General features: G+C 30.1%; 1 protein-coding gene across 1 annotated transcript in view; it reads right to left on the bottom strand.

Moving 5' to 3' along the window:
• Positions 1 to 19,769, bottom strand: part of LOC121115384 (uncharacterized) — a 286,411-nt gene that overhangs the window by 247,261 nt on the left and 19,381 nt on the right. The window contains exon 2 of the mRNA XM_071887445.1: positions 1,270 to 1,663. Coding sequence (XP_071743546.1) covers positions 1,270 to 1,330 — 61 coding nt within the window. The 5' untranslated portion in view covers positions 1,331 to 1,663. The remainder of the gene's footprint in view (positions 1 to 1,269; positions 1,664 to 19,769) is intronic.

Below are 19,769 nucleotides of genomic sequence, written 5' to 3'. Positions count from 1 at the left end.
AAAACAAAAAACAATTTTACTTTATAGTTTTACCATCAAACTGAGGGGGAAAAAATCTTAGAATTGAATTAACTGTTTTTGAAAATGAAACACTCATATGTCAGCAACTTTGGTTGACATTATATCCAATGACAAAAGTTCTAAAACATAGAGAAGTAGTTAATAAGAGTACAAATATCTTGCAAGTTATTGAACTTATATTGGCTTTTGAAAATTACAAAGATTATTTAATTTCAAAAATTATGATCTAATTTGTAAAATTTAGTTCATAAAAATATCTTATTTACATTCTCAATCAATATGGCCGCTTTTTGCATTGATGTCCATTTTCCGCCTGATGGAGAATTTTTTACAGCAGTCATTTACAAAGTACACCTCTAAGTTGGCACAAGCAGTGATGATGTGGTAATCAGCTGGTCCTTTGTTGTGTGTCGGACTACCTAAAGCTTCCTCTTGAGGTGCCCAAAAATACCAAAGTCAAAAGGGAAACTTTCGGGGCAGTACAGAGGCAAAGTGTCTTGCTTTTGATGCATGTTGAGAAGGATTTACACCCGTTCACACGCCTTTTTTTTACAAATTAAATAATAAAATTTAAACTAAATCGAAGGGCAAAGTGCTTCATAATAAATAAGATATATTTTTTGTCCTGACGATGAGTTTTATCGTAGCTATAAAGGGTTAAGTCTTGCTTTACCATGCAATGCGATGCATGGTCGTCGGGATACTTTCAAATTTATAAGTAAACCCATTTACGGTCACCTTGCCTCTTTTGCCTTTTATGGTGCCTCTAAATGTCTTGATCTATTCTTTTGACCTCTTATGTCTTCATTTGGACCCTAGGAAAGTTTTTGGTGTGCATCTTGCGGTCACCCGGTACAAAAAACAGCTCATACAGCCCAGCACTTGAAAAGTATTTGAAGTTTATTTCACATGCTCGGAGAGCTCAATAATTGCAGTTCTGATTTGCTTTTTGTTTTTAGTTATAATGTTCTGATTTCTCAGTTGACTTTGCTTTTTTTTTCTTTTTACAGTTTCTTTAGACAATTGTTTACAATAAATTATTAAGGTTAAACATCGAAATATAACAGTGGCAAACTATTTAAAATGTGTTACATTTTATACAGTGGGGACTTAAATTTTTGTTGAAATGTATACTCACGAGAATTTCGACAATATTTTTAAAATACCTAGTTATGTAATATTTTATAATGAAAGTAAAGATGCTAAAGTTATAAAAATCAAACAACCAAAAATAAGCTTTCTTCTTACCTGTGGCTACATTTAGCAAATGCGTGATCAGAAGTAATATCAAATGCCTATGGATATTCATTTTATAAAGTGTAATTATGATGATATAAGAGTTTATTTCTTTGTTCTTGTGGCTTTTTTTTTTTTTTTTTTTTGTATTTTAGGAAAATCTTTTATCTGTAATCTTTACAGAGCATCTTCTAATTTTGTATATTTATATTTTTTTTTTTAAACACAACATTAACATTTTCTCGGAGATTATTCCATCCTTTATCTTTTAAAAAATCAAATAAAAACATATTTTTCCATCATCAAGTTTTTCCAACTTTAATTTTGTAAAATATAGATGACACTTATAACTTTGTAGAAGTATGAGGCTACACTCTGAAGAAGCTTTCAACGATGGCAACAAAAACTGCAAAAAATAAGAAAATACAAAAATAAGAAATAGTTGTTGGCTCCTAAACGAACGACTAAATATTACATATAATTATTATTTATTTGTGATAGATGGACAAAAAGTCTATTAGATTTATAATCAAGAAAAAAAAATCACATCCTTATGATTGATTTATTAAAAATAACTCATGTTTTCTTTTGCCAAATCCTCATGAATAAATTAAATCAATAAATATTTTTTTTACAAATTAAATAATTGAATTTAATATAAATCTAATCTGATTTTGAGCCATTGATATGAAACCTTATTTCTTTAAATATCATATATATACTTTCCGGGTATATAAGCCACTACAGTGTTAAAGTAAGTACCTCCAACCAAAAATGTATCGCAATTAACTAAAATAGGTATATTTTCAAATATATTTTATTTATTTAGATATCTTCTAATTCAAGACCATTTCGTTCATACTATATTAAAACTAAACTTAAAATTTGATATAAGAAAATATTTTCCACATTACTTGTTAACAGGGAAACGAAATTTTTTTACCGACCTTTCGTTCTTATAACCGCATAAATAGTAGCAACTTTTAAATGCATGGCGGTGCATGGGCTCATTTGCTTTGCCGCCCAATATGAAAAAATTATTTTATTAAGGTTGTGTACAGAATGCAAAGAGTATTCCAAACTGAACACTTTTTCAGAGACTGCAAATGTACAAGAGACTTATTAAGTGAAAACTATAAAAATAGAGGACTCTCCAAAGAATGAGCAACTGTATAACAGTCCACTGCGATATCCTCCAATGGAAAGGATTGTGTCCAAGGAACTAATCAAGCTTCAAAAAAATGATTGACATCTTAAAAAGGATTAAATTATTTAAATTTATATTTTGTATGGGACTAAAGGTCTTTGCAATAACTCTTATTCGACTGTTTGGGACAGGAAAGTTGTCGTATAGGACCGGTAAATTCAGTGTATATGCCGTCTGAACAGACAAGTGGTCCCAAATAATGCAAACAAAGTTCGTTTCGATATATGACACAGTTTCTTTTTATCGTATATAATCATTGGATTCTACTTTATTTTTACATATTTATATTGACATACATTTTTTGAAGCTTATAACAACTTTTTAATCTATAGAACAGGTGCTTTTTATGTAGCTGTGGTAAAAAAAAATATTTACCTGTCCACCAGGGAAAAAAACACTGGACTATTTATAAGGTCTCGTGTTGTTCCTTTAAAAAATTTAAAAAGATAAAATACAATGTTTACAATTTTTAGTATGAGAAGGAAATTTTATGATAGATATTTCTTTTTAACTCTATAGATATCAATTGTGTTTGACATGTGTTGAAATATACTAGCCAATACCTAGCCAATATATATTTCTGAAACCATTACCAATTTTTGATTAATAGTTCGATTTAAAAACAAAACTAAAAAAAGTTATTTTGATAAGTCTATTTTTGTATATTTCTAACTCAAACGAGATTTTTGAAACTGTACAACATTTGACGGGTTAAATTCAAATACAATTTGTGGGGAAACTACTGACTTTTATAATCTTTAAATAGATTCCAAAATTTGCAGTATATGTTACTTTGTTGTGATAAACTTTGGAGTATCAAAATTACACCAGTTTCTGATAGTTGTACCAAAATTAAAAAGTATTGAAACTGTCTCTGTTCTTCCCTACGTAAAATATTATATCGTACTAGAATGTTAGTTCCTGTTAATTCATACTTAAAAAAAATTCTTAAGATAATGTTTATATTAAAGTATTAAATCTTCAATCAACCGAAATTTATGCAAATTAATATAAGTTGCAATATTCAGCAAGAGTTTGCAGATTGTCGATTATACTTTATATTTATTATTATCCTCAAAAAAACCAAGCATGGGCCAATTAATCGGTCGAACCTTCATGTAGATTGTATTCAAGGCTTCTTTTATTTCGAATTTATTAAAAACAAGTCTAATTGTAAAAAATAAAATAAAAGTTTTTCACTTTTTCCATAGATATTTTATTTGTTCGTGTTGGACTATTAGTTATATAAAATATGGTCGAATGGATTTTAGCAAAGTTTACCAATAAAAAGAATAAAGCGTTGTATATATAGATATATAACTGGAACTCATCTATAGCCAGCTTATATGGAAGAATATACATTAGTGATGGCACGAGTAATCGAAATGGGGAATCAGAGAATGGGATGTTTTTTCTGGATTCAGAATCGGCATTGCGAAAATGATGTTTAATTTGCAATTCCGAATCTTAGTTATCATTATTTACTATTGGTATTTAACTATTTATTAGTTTTCGTAGTTTTAACAAAAAATATATTCATTTTATCCGTCAAGATATACAAAATGACCATGTGAAATTGTTATTTGAGTCCTATTACTTCATAAATTTTGATATAAAATAATTTATCATAAAAAATGCTCGAAAACTGAAAATAAACATACTGAACACAAACTAAACGTAAATAAAATTGCTCATAACACATGCAGTCGGTGCGGATATTGTTATTTTAGGGAAATAAGTTTTGTAAAAGGATCTAGGAAAGCTCGTCACAAAATTTGCCTCTGAAAAATATGCTGTGGGATTACTCCCTCGGTAATTCTTAGAAATTTAAAGCAAAATGGTACTTCTTAAGTAAATTTTAAAATATTATAGAATTGGAATCGTCATTGAGATTTTTTTTTTTAATAGTTGCATCACTAATATACATTCATTTAAAAACCAGCTCTGAGGGATCGCAGTGAGAAAAATATATATGTGCAATGTGTTATATGCTAACTATGAAATTATGCCCACTCGGACCAAATATATCGATTATCGAGGAGCCAATATACTGAAAATGAGGATAGCATAATCACTTTAAAAGTTTTTAAATCATTCACTAGTAATAGTATCGATATATTATATACTGTTCCATAACACATATCATATCATATTTTAAAAAACAAATCAAAAATGTACTATTCATAATTTGAGGTTCATAGTTAAAAAAACAATTGTTATTTTCTTCATTTTATAATGAAATATTGTTTTTTAAATATCATAATTTATTAAACTATATATAATCACAGAATACATTTGTACACGAAAAAAAAGAACTATGAAATTACCATCAAGGGCTTGCAATTGGGATTATAAAGATTATATCACTTTTAATTGTAATTAACAATTAACTTTGTAAAAGAGTGCTAATCTCTAGCGTTATAGAAGCAATAATTTCTTTTATGCGACTAAAAAACAGTTGCTACTTGTGGGTGTCATATATGACCAATATGCCGCATATTTGTGACTAGCTACCCCCCCTGCACATGTCCTCTTTATATATATCTTATTGGTTATTTACGTAGACATTAAAATTTTCTGTTTTTTAGGGGGGTCCAAAGCTCTATTTATAACGTCACTGAATATAAACCGACTTACATTTAAGACAAATTGATGTAACCCAGACTAATATTTGCAAATAAACTTCAAATCTATTTTGTTTAAAGTAAATATGATATTAGTATAATGAATGGATACTTCCGAAAGAGAAGAATACAGGGACAGTTGGCACCTCTGATTTAATGTGAATTGTTGTAAGTAACAGTATCTTCATAAACTATAACCATTATAACTAATGTGTATTACAATTATAAAATTTGTTCAGTAAATTATTTTTCTTAGTTTTTGAACATTTGCTTGATAAAAAACCAAGTCATTAAAATATATGTAGACCATTAAAGATAATTCACAATGAAAAGACGACAATACATATGTAAGCAGTGGTCAGTTCCACTATCCAAATTACATTTGCATAAGAAAACAATAAATATCAACATTAATAAACAAATATTTTTGACAGAATCAAAATTGTAACAAGTATAAGCTACTACGCATGACTGTATATAAAATGTCGAAATCTCCAAAATATGAGGGGAGGAGTTGATCCACGCACAAACTGAAGCCATTTTTTTAATTTTAATAAAATTAAATATTAGTATGTTTTTTTTTTTCATGAATGAGTGTGTCTGAGGCATAAAAAATGTAATTAAATTCGAATGATTATGCTTCTACTTTTATTGGTATTATGGATGGACCGATTGAAAATATATTTGCAATTTTATCGGCATATATCTTTATTTCCTTGAGCTGAAGATCGATTAAATTTTGGAAAAAGAGACAAGAAACTATACAAATTGCATTTTGGGGTTTTTGAATGTAGCATATAATTTTTGGATACATTTATTTTTAGATTAAGATATATTAATTAGAAAATATATACAGGGTAACGAAGGAAAACGGGGACTAAAAAGATAAATTTAATAACATATTTATAATTTTATATTCTCAATAATATAAAAAAAAATGGTTAAAAACATGTAGACAAGTTTTTTGTAAAAAAATCCTCAATAAGGCCACCTTCATTATCAATCACAGCCTTTACACGTCACCTGAACCATGCAGGAGTTGATGAAAAACTACTCTGACAAGTTGTCCCATGCAACCACTATGGAAGACTTCAGTGAGTCCAAATTTGAGTTTGATTTTCTGTTGGTTTCCCTCTCCAAAATGCCTCATATGGATAAGTACAACGGGTTTAAATCTAGTGAGGAAAAAGGCCAATTATGTTTGGACCAGAACCAAGCCATGTTATTTACGTAGAACTTTTGGCATATGACGGATGTGTGAGATGGGGCACCGTCGTGGGTCCACGCGTGGTTACCCTCCAGTTAGTTGGTCTTCAACTATGACAAAAGTGTGTACCTAAGCACCTTATATAGTAGTCCTCCTAGCCGATTTCTATCCAGTCTTGAAAGAGAACAGAGGCATCTTCGTTCCATCAGAGGCCACAACACCAAGGACAATTATTTGGGCCAGATATTTGCTGTGGTTAACGCCTTGGACTTCTTTTTTTTCTGCCAAAGCAGCAGTTGTTCCGGTGGTTGTGGAATTGATCAACTGTAAAAATATTATTGTCCAAGAAAGTTTTCACAATTGAACGATTTACCTTGATCCATGTGAGAATTTTCTTGCACCTCTCGAGCCTCCTTGCTTTGATGACCTCTTTCAGAAGATGGTGTAGGATCCTTCTGAAAGAAACTAATCCCAAATTGGGCTTTATAGCCCTCCTAATATTCCTAGGACACACACACATGTCATAGGCGAGATTATTAATCAACTTAGTGGGATCTTCCTTTATATTCTTCTCCAAAATTAACAAGAACTTCCCATCCCCTCTTTAAATTATGCTCTGCACTTCTTGACATCCTGGAGAGGTGTTCCCCATTATTTTATTTTTTTTTTCATTTTGGCCCACTTAAAAACTAGGCTCCTTAATCTTCATTGCATCAACTCCAGCATCTAATAAATCTTAGATGCACATCCTTTTTGTCTGTTCCTCGCTAATGATGATGAAATGACGATATAGTTATTAAAGTTTGCTTTTGTAAAAAAGACGGCGAATAGAGAATAACAAACAATACTTACAAAACCATTTGACAGTAATGAGAAAATAAACGTGAATTAACAGTCCACGCTTTGCTGCCCTACCCTTTGTATATATTTCTCTTCAAAAATTTACTATTCATTACTAAAAAATGGACAAAACAATAAATAAAAAAACGTCAAGATTTACTTCATTTATTGGCTGTGATAATCTACAAAATATTTGTTCACTATTTTTGTGGTGGATTTTAAATGTTTATCTTACAAAGTCGATATATAACACATTCGATAAAAAGTCGGGGGGTTCACACATTAATGGCGCTATTATTTTTTTTAATTCATTTCATTTACACTTAGTAATGGATAACTTTAATGACTTTCGAGCCTTGTGATTTTCTAAACATCGGATCCGAATTTTTTTTGATATCAACTCACCCTATTATACAGTTATACACATTTTGTATTTGATTTCCCTTCCCTTTTTATAAGTTTTTTTCTTCATTCTCTAATTTAATAATTATTTTGTATGTTGATTAAATTTTGCTCTAATGAATATGTACATAATATCATTCAATGATGATTCATCAAAAGGACTCATATCATCATAATATACATATTTTGTTGTGAATAACTATATAAAAAATGTCGTTTTTGTTGACGAAAAGAATAATAGAATAACATTTCCGCTGCATCTATTCTACTCGTACATAGACAGTACAGACAAAAATACATTGCTCATTAGAATAATATGCAATATGCATATATTTATATTGATGATAATATAATGTGGTGTTTCTAGTATCTTTATGTATATCACATTAAGGATGATGGTGAGTGTGATGCAGTTGTAAATTATTGCTCAATCATAACACTAATCAAACAATTTTGGCCCTCGGAATAGGTAATCAGATTGGAGCCGCAAAAAAATAATTAAATAGTTTTATTAATGTTTGAAAAGACCGTTCAAAGTTGAAGAGATGGCACTTACGGAGCGTATCGACGTTATATCTATTTAGTAGCATCTCTTGGAAGGACACACCACATCTTTCAGTAAGATCAGTCTATTTATTTCTATATGACATTTGTTTGAATCGAGAAATTGTCCGGAAAGGTTATGGCGACTGTATTTTGCATTCGATAGGAATACTCCTCATCAACTATCTGGAAAAGGGTTAAACTATAACAGGTGCATATTATTCATCGTTATTGGACCGTTTGAAAACAGACATACAAGAAAAACACCCACGATATGCACACAAAAAAGTCACTTTCCATCACGACAATGCAACAGCTCACACATCAGCAGTTGTTGTGGCAAAATTAACGGAAATAGGTTCTAATTATAGGTGAAGAGTCCCCATAATGTTTATCAAGCTTATTTTTAGTCTCCTGAGGCGTTTTGCCTTTCATAAAGTAATGTTTATTTTTCGTCCATTTTTTGAAAATCACTCAACTTTCTCAATTCAAACGAATGTCCAACAGAAAAATTTACACAGATCTGGCTTATAGTTGGTGTGGGCTCTAATCTATATGATACAAGCTAAACATAAGATCTATTTGCGCCAGTATTGCCATTTCTCAGACTTTCAATGGACTTTTCAAACGACCGTCGTATATACAGATTTTAAATCCGCAAAATGAAGGGATGATGTATAATACAGCTATTTTACAAAATTGATATAGCAATTCACAAATCTCTTGCATAGTGCAATACATCACTAAAAATAATACCCTTCAGCTTCAACCACAGACTCTAACCAGGCCCTAAATCTGGCACACGCCATGATGAAGAACTAATTGTCTATGATTGTCACTGTCTTGAGAATGGAAGCACGTAAGGAGTAAACAGTGTCATGAGCACGGTTATAGGACTCATCTAAGAGGCACCACACATACTAATGCATTAGGGTTCAGATCCAGAGAGCTAGAGGCAATCCTATGCCAAAAACATAGAAGTCTTTAAAATGTTAGTTTTTCCGGAATATATTCTCTTCAAATTACCCGATTTGGATAAAATTCTAGCTTGACACCAGATCTGTTAACAACAATTTAATCTCTATAGCATCATTATCCATAGAGTTATAAGCGTATTTGGGTGAGAGCCAGGCACTGATATACACAATAACGGCCACATGGTGTTTGTATTCGGGCAAAATCTCAAAGATATTTTTGTTTTTTTGTTATTTAGTTTTGACAGTTGAATCTTATGAGCACACTTTCATAGATATAAATATCAGGGTCGTCAAGACATTGATATCTAAATTTGTCCCGGATTTAAAATCCCCATTCTGTATACCATATAATTAAAAAAAAACTTATATGCAGGATTTCACAGAAAAATAAATATTTTGAGAGATTGTAGCATATGTGTAAAACTTTGAGAAATATTGGGATATCATACATATTTGAGTGAAACTCCATTTATTTGCAATATAAGGAAAATATAAATTACAAAAATGAGCAGCCGATTGAGCAAGAGTGGGAGCACGTTCATTGATTTTAAAAACGAGCGGGAGTAGTGTTTACAGGAATCCTAATCAGAAGTATTTCGGACATGTTGACAAAAATAAACCGTAAATTAGCATGGTAAGCTTCAAAAAATTTGAAAATAGTTTGAAGGAGAGCTGCTTGGCCATCATGACGTTTTTTTACATTAGATGCAATCAGCTGTAATGAAAGCGGAGGGGAAGAAGTAAATAAGCAAGGACATTGGCAATAATTACTCCGATTTCGACCTCAATTTCACTCTGAGTTCTACAAAGACTAACAATTATAACTCCACAGCGTTATTCTCTGTCTTTATGAGCACACAAAAATGTTCAATCCAGTTTCGAATATATCAATGATATGTTGTATGTTATAGAAAAGGAAGTTCACTCCTCAGAAACTAAATAATAATGACAACAGCCTAAGATAAGAAAATTTACTTCTCAATTTCACAACTCCAGAAAAACGGGGGAGTTAAAAAATTCACACGATTTTCATCCCTAAGCATATATGATGTGCTTATTTGTTTGCTTAAATAGGCTTCTATTCCTGCACCATCTTGCAGCAATAAATACTTTGTGTGTTTGCTCATGCCCCAATGTTTCTGGTCATAGAATGAACACTCTCTTTGACCTTCACACGTCTCCTGACTAACTATTAAAAAAGAGTTTAAATTGCATGCATGTATATTAAAAAATCTATATTTCTCGGAATAATTAAAGAATGTACATCAGGGAGTTTTGTTTTTTGTAACTTTTTTCGAATTTTGATAGTTTAAAAAACTTGTCATCTTTTAAGATAATCTATATAAAATTTCAATTTTCCTACGAGTTCATCTTTAGGATGCACATCTAGTTCAAAGTTTAAAAGCAAATATAAGTTATTTTCCTACATAAAAACTTAAATACAGGATTAGGCATTACTAATCATGATATACATTATTTTAACCTTAGCAAAAAGGAGAGCATAACATAACGAAATTTTTGATCTTTTGCTGCCTAAAATGTAAAAATAAATATGTTTGTAGTATGCGAATTATCAAATTTTCTTATTCTTGTCTATCTTTTTTAACTTTGGACACTTTTTTTTAAAGAAAAAGTGGTTTGTTAGCCAAAAAAGTGTATTAGAACCGTTTCTGGAGGGTTAAAAAGCTACATGAAAAATTTCAGCCAAATGACAGCATTGGTTTGGTCTTGATTCATGGACAAACACACACACAGACATTCGCATGTATAGATGCCTGCGCTCCAACTACAAAAAATGTCTTATTAAAGAATAAGACGTGCCAAAATAAAACAAAATATGGTGGAAAATTGCATTTACAATTAAAAGATCTACTACTTTAATTGATATTTAATTCCCATGCTTGAAAGCTTTCATTATAAAAGCAGCCTTTATTTAAATTTATATCTCTTTGAAAAGTGTCAATTAATACCATCAAATCCATCAAAAATAGTTTGCAACGTGCTAATATTATTACTCCAATTATAATTGACTTTTTTGCTTTGTAACTACTACAGTATTGATATGGACATTAAGCTATTTTTGCAACTGTTTTATGTTATATTTACTGTCACTGTTTTTACTACAATGTTGACATAAATTGCCTACCAAGATCGACTTATCTGTATATTTGAGTATGCCTTGAGTAATGACAAAGGTTTTGTTGGAATTGGATATCGCAGGATATTTTTTTATCTTTGAATTTATTCCACATAACTAAAAATATATGTATCTCTGACAAGAAAAGTCCTTTACTAACGCGTTTTGATTTGAAAAACTTTAATATTTCGTAGAAAAATGAGTTAAACATGTTGTTCCTTCAAAAAATATCAAGTAAAGTCTAGATACTGGATTCTTATGAAATTAAATATTGTAGAATGGAAATATTTTTTTCAGAAGTATTTGAGCAATACTGGTCTAATTTTCCTCACATTATGAGAACCATTATTTTCAAGATGTTGTAAGTAAATTAATATACTCATTTGGTATTGCGTAGTAGGTACAAATATTTTGATGTTGTTCTTTATTTTTTACTACTCAAAGCTCGTTTTTGATACCAAAGGAAAAATATATTATTATCAATCTGAAAGAATCTACGCTAACTATTTTATTTGACTGAAAAAAAAAATTGTTTCTTCCGTCATTAGAGTTAAAAGAAAAATGTATTTCTAAAATAAAAGTCTCCAAAAAAGTTGGAAAATAATAAAAAGTGTCTCAAGACTGAGAAAAAGTGAGAAAACTTAAACAAAATGAGATATTGATCTGAAGTGCAATTGATATTTATTTTTTTAATGCTTTGTAAAATTACAAGTTAGACATACATTTTAATCTCAAAACTAGATATTAATTTGTTCCGGTAGGAACGTGAAGAATCGATAGGGTCAAATTTCGAAAAAATTTAATACCTCATTATTTTATTAAGTTCAATTCTTGTTCACAAATTTCTACAAGCTCATTTCAAGGCGATCAATATGTATTTGTTAATTTGAATTTGTATACTTTTCTTGGGTACCCAATACACTAGTTTATATAAATTAAAAGTAATGGCAACAACTAAATCTCAATAGTAAAGTAACTTATCATTCATGGTTAATATGTTGCCACTTATTATATACTCAAATTAAGTTTTCATCCTTATAAATCGTACTTTGAAGAGTACTTTATATATAATGAAAAAATTGAAAGGACTATGAGAAAATAAGATTAAAAAAATGGTTGCTAGTCTAATAAAATGTAAAGTCTTAGCTTTTGGGATCAAGTTAAGTCTCAACTTTTTGATCTTGAACTTCATTAAAATCTTAAGTTAATTTCAATTTAAGAAAAGATGCCTTCACCTATAATGACAATTACATCAAGATAAATTAATATGTCTTTGATACAGTTTCCAAGCTCATAGATAGGTATCAGATACATAAAATTAGAATGGTAAAAGATATTACCATTAACGATTTGTAATCCTTTTTTTAGTTGCAAAGTAAACAGTGTATATTATTTTCCAAGGCTGTTATGATAATGATTTATTTTTTGTGAATATAACATAAAGGTAACTAAAGGTTTGTTACCTGGAGTTATAAAAGGATGTTCTTGTTGGACTCATAATAGAATTGAGAATCAATGTCATTGTACTTATAAGATATGGAATGAATTTGTGTTTATTTCCTTCATCATCTACTTGTTTGCAGCTAATATAATGAAACGTCAGGACAGCTAAACTGTCCTTTTTCAAAAAATTATTTAACTTGACTGGATTCCTATGTTGATTTTCATTATATTTTTTTCAGCTTACCGGAAGGTCATATTTCTTACAACTATATATATAGTTATCTTCGAGTCAGTTTCTTTCCATTGGATGTTGAGTATGTTGGAATACTATTATAAGTAAAAGAATGAGATAAAGATCGTTGAGACTAGCAAATTAACGATGTTTCATATGTACATTACACTATAAGGGACCTTACCATCCCTCGATTCATATACCCTTTGAACCATAAAAGATGTCATTTTGTTAAAATCAAGGGATGCGATCTTTTCATTTGAAAAACGATGAAGAAATATTTAAGGCTACCCCAAGATACTTCAAAGATGTTTCAGATAGGGATTTTGGTTTTAAAATAATTTATAATAACAAGCTGTAGCTTGATCTTAAGTCTCCAGCTGTAGTTTTAATTATAATTTGGATCAAAATTCAAGAAATGATAGTATTAAATGAATCATTTAGATTTAATTGGTTTTATAAATGTAATTTTGTATACATTGAAAGCATTATTAATGAAGTTATTTTTTTATCTTTTGATACGCAAATACTAGACTGGATCGGTTACACATTAATTTGTAGTTCAAGATTCTAAATTAGTTTATACATGATTCTTACCTTAAGAGTACCATTTTGAATAAACTGTAGTCTTTTCCATATTTGAATGAATAACAAAAACTAAAAACTACGGGTATTAATTTTGTTCTTATGATTAATGCAATTATATTTATAGCATATTTGTTTCTTTAGTAAATACGCTGCCATATAACTTGTTACATTTCATAATAAAATTTATATTTAGCACGCTTGTCAAACATAATAATAATGAAATAAGAGAAATTAGAACTACATATTTCACTGTCGTATCAAGTTTATCAAATTGCTTCACTTTTTGCAAGACAAAGATGTGTAGAGAGTCAAAATGTTACTTTTGTTTTTGAACTTAATGAAGTCAAACATTGTCTGCATTTATTTGTTAGAACCCCCTTTATGTTGTAGCAATAGATCGATGTACAAAGCCTATGTAGTTTGATTATTACTTTGAACATATGTTGACTCCTTATTCTGTTCATTATTTGTTGTAGAAGAAATCTTAAGTAAACAAAGTTAAACGCATACAAGAAACAAAGAGTTCCAATGAAACCCGAGAGAAAATCATCTCAGACACCCTTCATCATTGACAAATACTCATCAGCGTGTTATATAATACTCTAGAGCCTTAATGCTCTCCCTTAATTAAAGTATTATTTTTACAACATATATAATGATTTACATAGATTCGACAATAGAATATTTGGCACGATGGTATTTTTAAAGTCAATTGATCAGAAATCAGAAAAAAATCTCATATTTAAAATAAATATATACTTTTAACTGAATTTTTTACGCTTAGAAAAAATTAATAACTTTTTGGATTTTTTTGGAAATGTACGTTTTATTCTAACCTTATTGCTGTTTTTTTAAAGGACATCTTATTAAAAATTCATAGGATTTTGTTGATTGGTGTCACTTTTTACACATTGGCTATTTAAGGCATAAAAAACTTACTGCCATTCGACTGATAAAGACAATTTATCTGTTTTTAATGATTACAATTGTGTTCAAGTATTACACAAACTCGAAAAAAGTTGTCTTTACTTAAGTAAACATTTTTCTGCAAATAACTCAAACGTGTAACAAATTTCATAATTTGAAAAACTCGGCTAAACTAAAACTCAAATTAATATTTAAGTATAGATTAATCTCATTATATACTTACATATCGATTCAGCAATTTCAGTGAAGAGAGAAAGTATTTTTTCTACTGCTTGGGAGATCACATCATAAAGATGAATCAAAATTGGTATTGACATAGCTGATATGCTTTAGATACAATATTTAACATAATTTCCTCTATAGCAATTAAATATTTTCTAAAACTGCCCACATTATTTAATTTATGAGTGACTGTTTTCTTATTGAGGGAGTCAAAATGACTTTATTGTTGAACTTAGATTTTATCAAATTAGTTAGAAAACTTTTTCTTTTCCTGATACAATCACTCAGAATTATAACCGGTTTTTACCTTGAGCAGGACAGACAAATATAAATGTGTGAACTCTTTTATTTCTTTGTTTTTTTAAATTTGATTTTTTTTTTAAATAAATAGTCAGCCCTTTTTTCAAATGACTTTTTCAGTTTTGCCTTTTTTAATTAATTTTCAGTCTTTCATTAAATGACTTTTATTTATAAACAATTATTTCTTTATATTTTTTTAAATGACCTACATTCTCAATAAAAGCCAATCCTTTTTCTACTTAATAGTTTTATCAAAATTTATTATCAGTATTCAAATATTCAAGCATGGTCTCAAGTCATCTAATTAAGCGTGTTACCACTAGTTTTGTGTGTGCCCTTAAATAAGATTGAAGACTGACGTCCGTCCTGTTCAGTCTCGGTCCGGTCAAGTAAAGTCATGCATATCACTCGCAAAAATTTATAAATTTCAGTCCTTGATACCATCACTCAACTGTATATCTTCTTTTTTTGAACAGTTCTTGTACTGAAAGTCTGAAGGATCGAAAGACTCTCAGGACTGATAGGACCATTGTTAAGACTGGACTTGACCGAATAAGTAAGGACGGACAAAAACTAGCCACTGGCAAATGGGGACATATCTAAGTCCCACGAACGAATTTCATATAATAAACACTATACTAAGCGTGACCCTTCAATCCCCAGCTAATGGTCACACAAAGTACTACATAGCTACTAAATAGGTTCAACCAAGAACCTGCTTGTACCCATCACATTTTTAAACTTAAATAGGCTTTCATGTATAAAACAAAGAGGGAGTGACCGACAATAGTCACTTTTGACGAATTAATAAATTAAATATCTAGGCATGCACATAAATGAATGTTTTCCCCATATTGCTCACTACCTTTCTATCAAAGAATCGATATTATCCTGTTAGTAGGGATTGGATTGGGAATAAGAACGAGGAAAAGGTGGAAGCAAGACTACTAATTACTGAATTAAGACACTTGTTAATATTAGATTACGTTATATGATTTTGATTATAATTATGTTTAAATTAATTTTTAAATCAATTTACAGCTTACTTTGTCCATAATTCTTTGTTGTAGATGGAAATGCTAACACCCCAACTTCTAATCATATAATGAACAAAAATTAATAACGACCACATGCATCAACTGTTTTTTTTTCTCTTTTTAAATTGATATACTTCGTTTTTCCTGTTCACATATCTCTTCTTTACCAATTACTACTACCCCGACGTATATTTTCTCCTTTATTATACTATTTTATCCACTTTTGGATTGTTCCATAAATCAAACCTGGTTTAGTACGTCATTTGCACTTTTATTTTTCCTTGTCTCACCACTTAAAATAAGTTTCCCTCTAAATTTTTTTATTAAAGTCATCCAGTGTGGTATTTATTTCTTTAAGGAGCGAGATCGGAGGCGCTTACCCAGATTGCTTTTTTAATACAGTCCTGCTCGAACTAAGCTTGACTCAATGTTCAAAACTAGAACTCTACTTTCAACTCAATATTCAATTACTCAAATTCGACCGAACTTTATAGTAATAACTCGAATTCAACACTAATAATAGTGATTGCATTAATTTATCTTCTCTTTAATCACGATTGATTTAATTTAAAATTATGTTGTATGAAAGAAAAAAGGAAGACAAAAGACTATTTAATGGTCTTAATAAATGATGAAACTGTCAATTATCTAAACTGCAAAATATATATATATAGTAGTTGTAATGCAAAATGAGAATATATGCGAATATGTATGCAAAATTATTGATTTATTACACAGTAGTAAGGTGTCTGAAAATGTCATTAATAAATTATTAATAGTCTTATATTTTATTGAATCTTTATTTAGGGACTTTTAACTATTTGGTAACTACAAGTGCTGTATGAAATATGTCCAGCCAGTATGTAAATATAAAAACACACAAAATAAAAGTAGTAACTTTGACAATTTGAAGATGCATAGGACGAGAGCAGCAAGGCTGTCATGAAGTTTTATTATATGACCTAATGGAAACCTTGATAAGAAGGGAAAAAACACCAATCCCACTCTGAATATAGTACAGACATTTTGATTGGAATTACTCTCATGTTAATCTCCAATCTATTCCTAGTCCAATAAGGTTATATAGAGTTGATCTGATCTAGTGGAACACATCTAATTATTTACAATTCTTCAACATTAAAATTTAAAGTTTTATAGGGTAATTTATTTATCAAAGTCATTTGAAAATAGTGCTTGGTACAACTTTTACTCAATATTTGAGCCCTTAACACTAAAAATTGCCCCATTACGAGGCCTAAATATGTAGCAGGCTTGGGCTATGTAGTCAGGCAAAAAGATCCACTCCTTCTCGCTGGAAGCTTCTCAAGACTGGACACTCCTGTGAATAGTAGCACAGACACATTCTCCGAACGTGCCTATATAGAGTATTCCAAAGGGTTCGCGTCTGGAGAGGAGGGCAGCCACATACTAAGTTCACAAAAATCCAGAAAGTCGTCCATCTGACAAGCCTGATGTTTAGAGCTGCAATGGCATAGAGATCCGTCTAAAGGGGAAAAAAAGTTTTCCCTGGACTATTATCTGACCATAGGTAGCACTTTCTTATCCAGAAGTTTGAACCACTTCTTCCTCTCCACAAAAATGCAACAGCAGACGTTGGATGTGCTGTCCACAATGCCCAATACCATGGTGACGGTGAATAAGTCCATGGGACGATAAACACTGGTAAAGTTGCATCTGAGCTTCTTGGAATTGTACATAGAGAATATGACACGTGAGAGAAGTTTCAAAATTTTACACCTATATCGCTCCTTTTTACTTGTTCTCGTTCGTTTTGTTTTTAATTGATTACAAAACTTTACAAAAGGAATCTGAAGTTAGCAAACCTATCTTTCACCGAGTTGGAAGACGATCGACAAATAAATTTTAGATTTATTATAATTGAAATTATGTGTACTTCTATATAAAATTACTTTTTTTTTAAAAAGATGATCAGGGTTATCATTTCAATTTTAGATTTCTTTTTTATATTACATACCGAACATGCTTACAATTTACAAGCCTACATATGGCACAACTTATTCAATTGATGTGTGCTTTTTTTTCCTCTTGTGTTTGTTCTTTAATAACCAAGGGATTTGTGATAATAGAATAAATGTGTTGAAGAGAGAAGAAAATAATGCATAATACCTTTGTATATATATTAGAGTGAGTGGAAAATAAGTATTCGCGAAATTTATTATGAAGTTATTTGTTATAAATGTCCTAATTAAAGTTGTAATAGTACATACAAAAATGAAACGACGTAGCTCAATGGACAACGCACTCTGGATAAGTTTATCTATTGAACTAAATGTACCTATGCACATTGAGTCACCCTGGTCGTTCCTAGAGGAGGAAATATAATTTATGTATAAGGACTTCAAAGAAGATTTCTAGGTCACATGGAGTAATTATAATGTTTAATTATATAACAGCTGTGCAACTTTAGACATTATTACCAATTTTAGTGAGAAATTTGGATCCTTAAAAATTTTGAATGTCATTTTTAATATATAATAATCAAATTTTTGTTCTTACTATAAAATAATTATAATTATATGCAAAAAAATTAATAATTTTTTGTTAAATGTTTTGCTATTTTGATCTTTATGGATCAAAAGTGAAAGAAAAAGATATAAATTTTTCCTATCATATTAATTTAAAATGTCAACAAAATTGTATTTTTACAAGAATCTTATCAATTCCATATTTAAATTTGTATTTCTTCATGTATCAAATCTGGTATTCAAGATTTTCAAATATAAATGTCATGAGTAATTTTACTCGTTTGATATGTTTGTGTCAACTTTTGAGTATAATAGATACATAATTCATATAAAAGTTTGGGGTTTCTTCTGTAGAACCTTATGTTGATTTTAAATATGTGCTTATATTTTACATGCAACGATCCCATCTAGAGAAAAAGCAGTTTAAATGTTTTAATAAAACATATTTTAAAGGTTTTGTTTAAAATGAATAATGCCTCGGTTTTTAATTGTTTTTACGTCAAGAGAACTTATTTTAAGCTATAATAAATAATGTTTCATTTGTGGATTATTTTGATTTCGTGGAGGTCACAGAAGGACCCCCAGAAAGCCTGGGACGCAGAGTTCATTTAGAAGGTACCCTCCATTATTTAACAGTTCCCAACAAGGTCCTTCGTCTCAATTATAATTTAACTTTATGTCAGTGACATTTTGTTAACGAGCCTGCCTCTCGCCTGGGTTGAAGATAACTACTACAACTTCGTGACCTAGAAAAAATTACTCCCAGCAGTCTTGATCTTAACCCGATTGATTATTTTGTCTCATACTACCATGGATCACACACTAATAGGTGTTCCCACACAACTAAGGCATGTCTGATGGCCGCCATCTTGGAGAACTTAAATTCCATACCCCGGAACTTCGTCATCAAGGTCTGCTCCTGTTTCAGAGGTAATATCGAGGCCGTGATTATGACTGAGGGCAATTTGTTCGAGTAAACCTTAATACACATGAGCTTGTTTTTTATTTGAAGTAAAAATATTAAAAGTTTTGGAATTTAGTTTGTTTTTTGTGAATGTGAGAAAGAGTGCGGATCTTATCTTTGAGCCCTGTTTAGCTTCAGTTTAGACATAATTTTGTTTTTCAAATCTCAGTGTTTTATTTTCTGTGTTAAATGGGTCAAAATGGATCTTTGAGTATAAATGGGTTGCCGACCCCTGAACTAAACCTTTTAGAACTTGGAACCTCTGAAACCAACTTCTTGGAGCTCATATTTTACACAAATTATTTTTATGCAATACGCAACTTTTATTCACGATAAATTCAAAAACTGAATAATA

Source organism: Lepeophtheirus salmonis, chromosome 3, assembly GCF_016086655.4.
Source record: "Lepeophtheirus salmonis chromosome 3, UVic_Lsal_1.4, whole genome shotgun sequence".
NCBI classification, from domain to species: Eukaryota; Metazoa; Arthropoda; class Copepoda; order Siphonostomatoida; family Caligidae; genus Lepeophtheirus; species Lepeophtheirus salmonis.
This window is presented reverse-complemented; position numbering and strand designations above follow the sequence as displayed.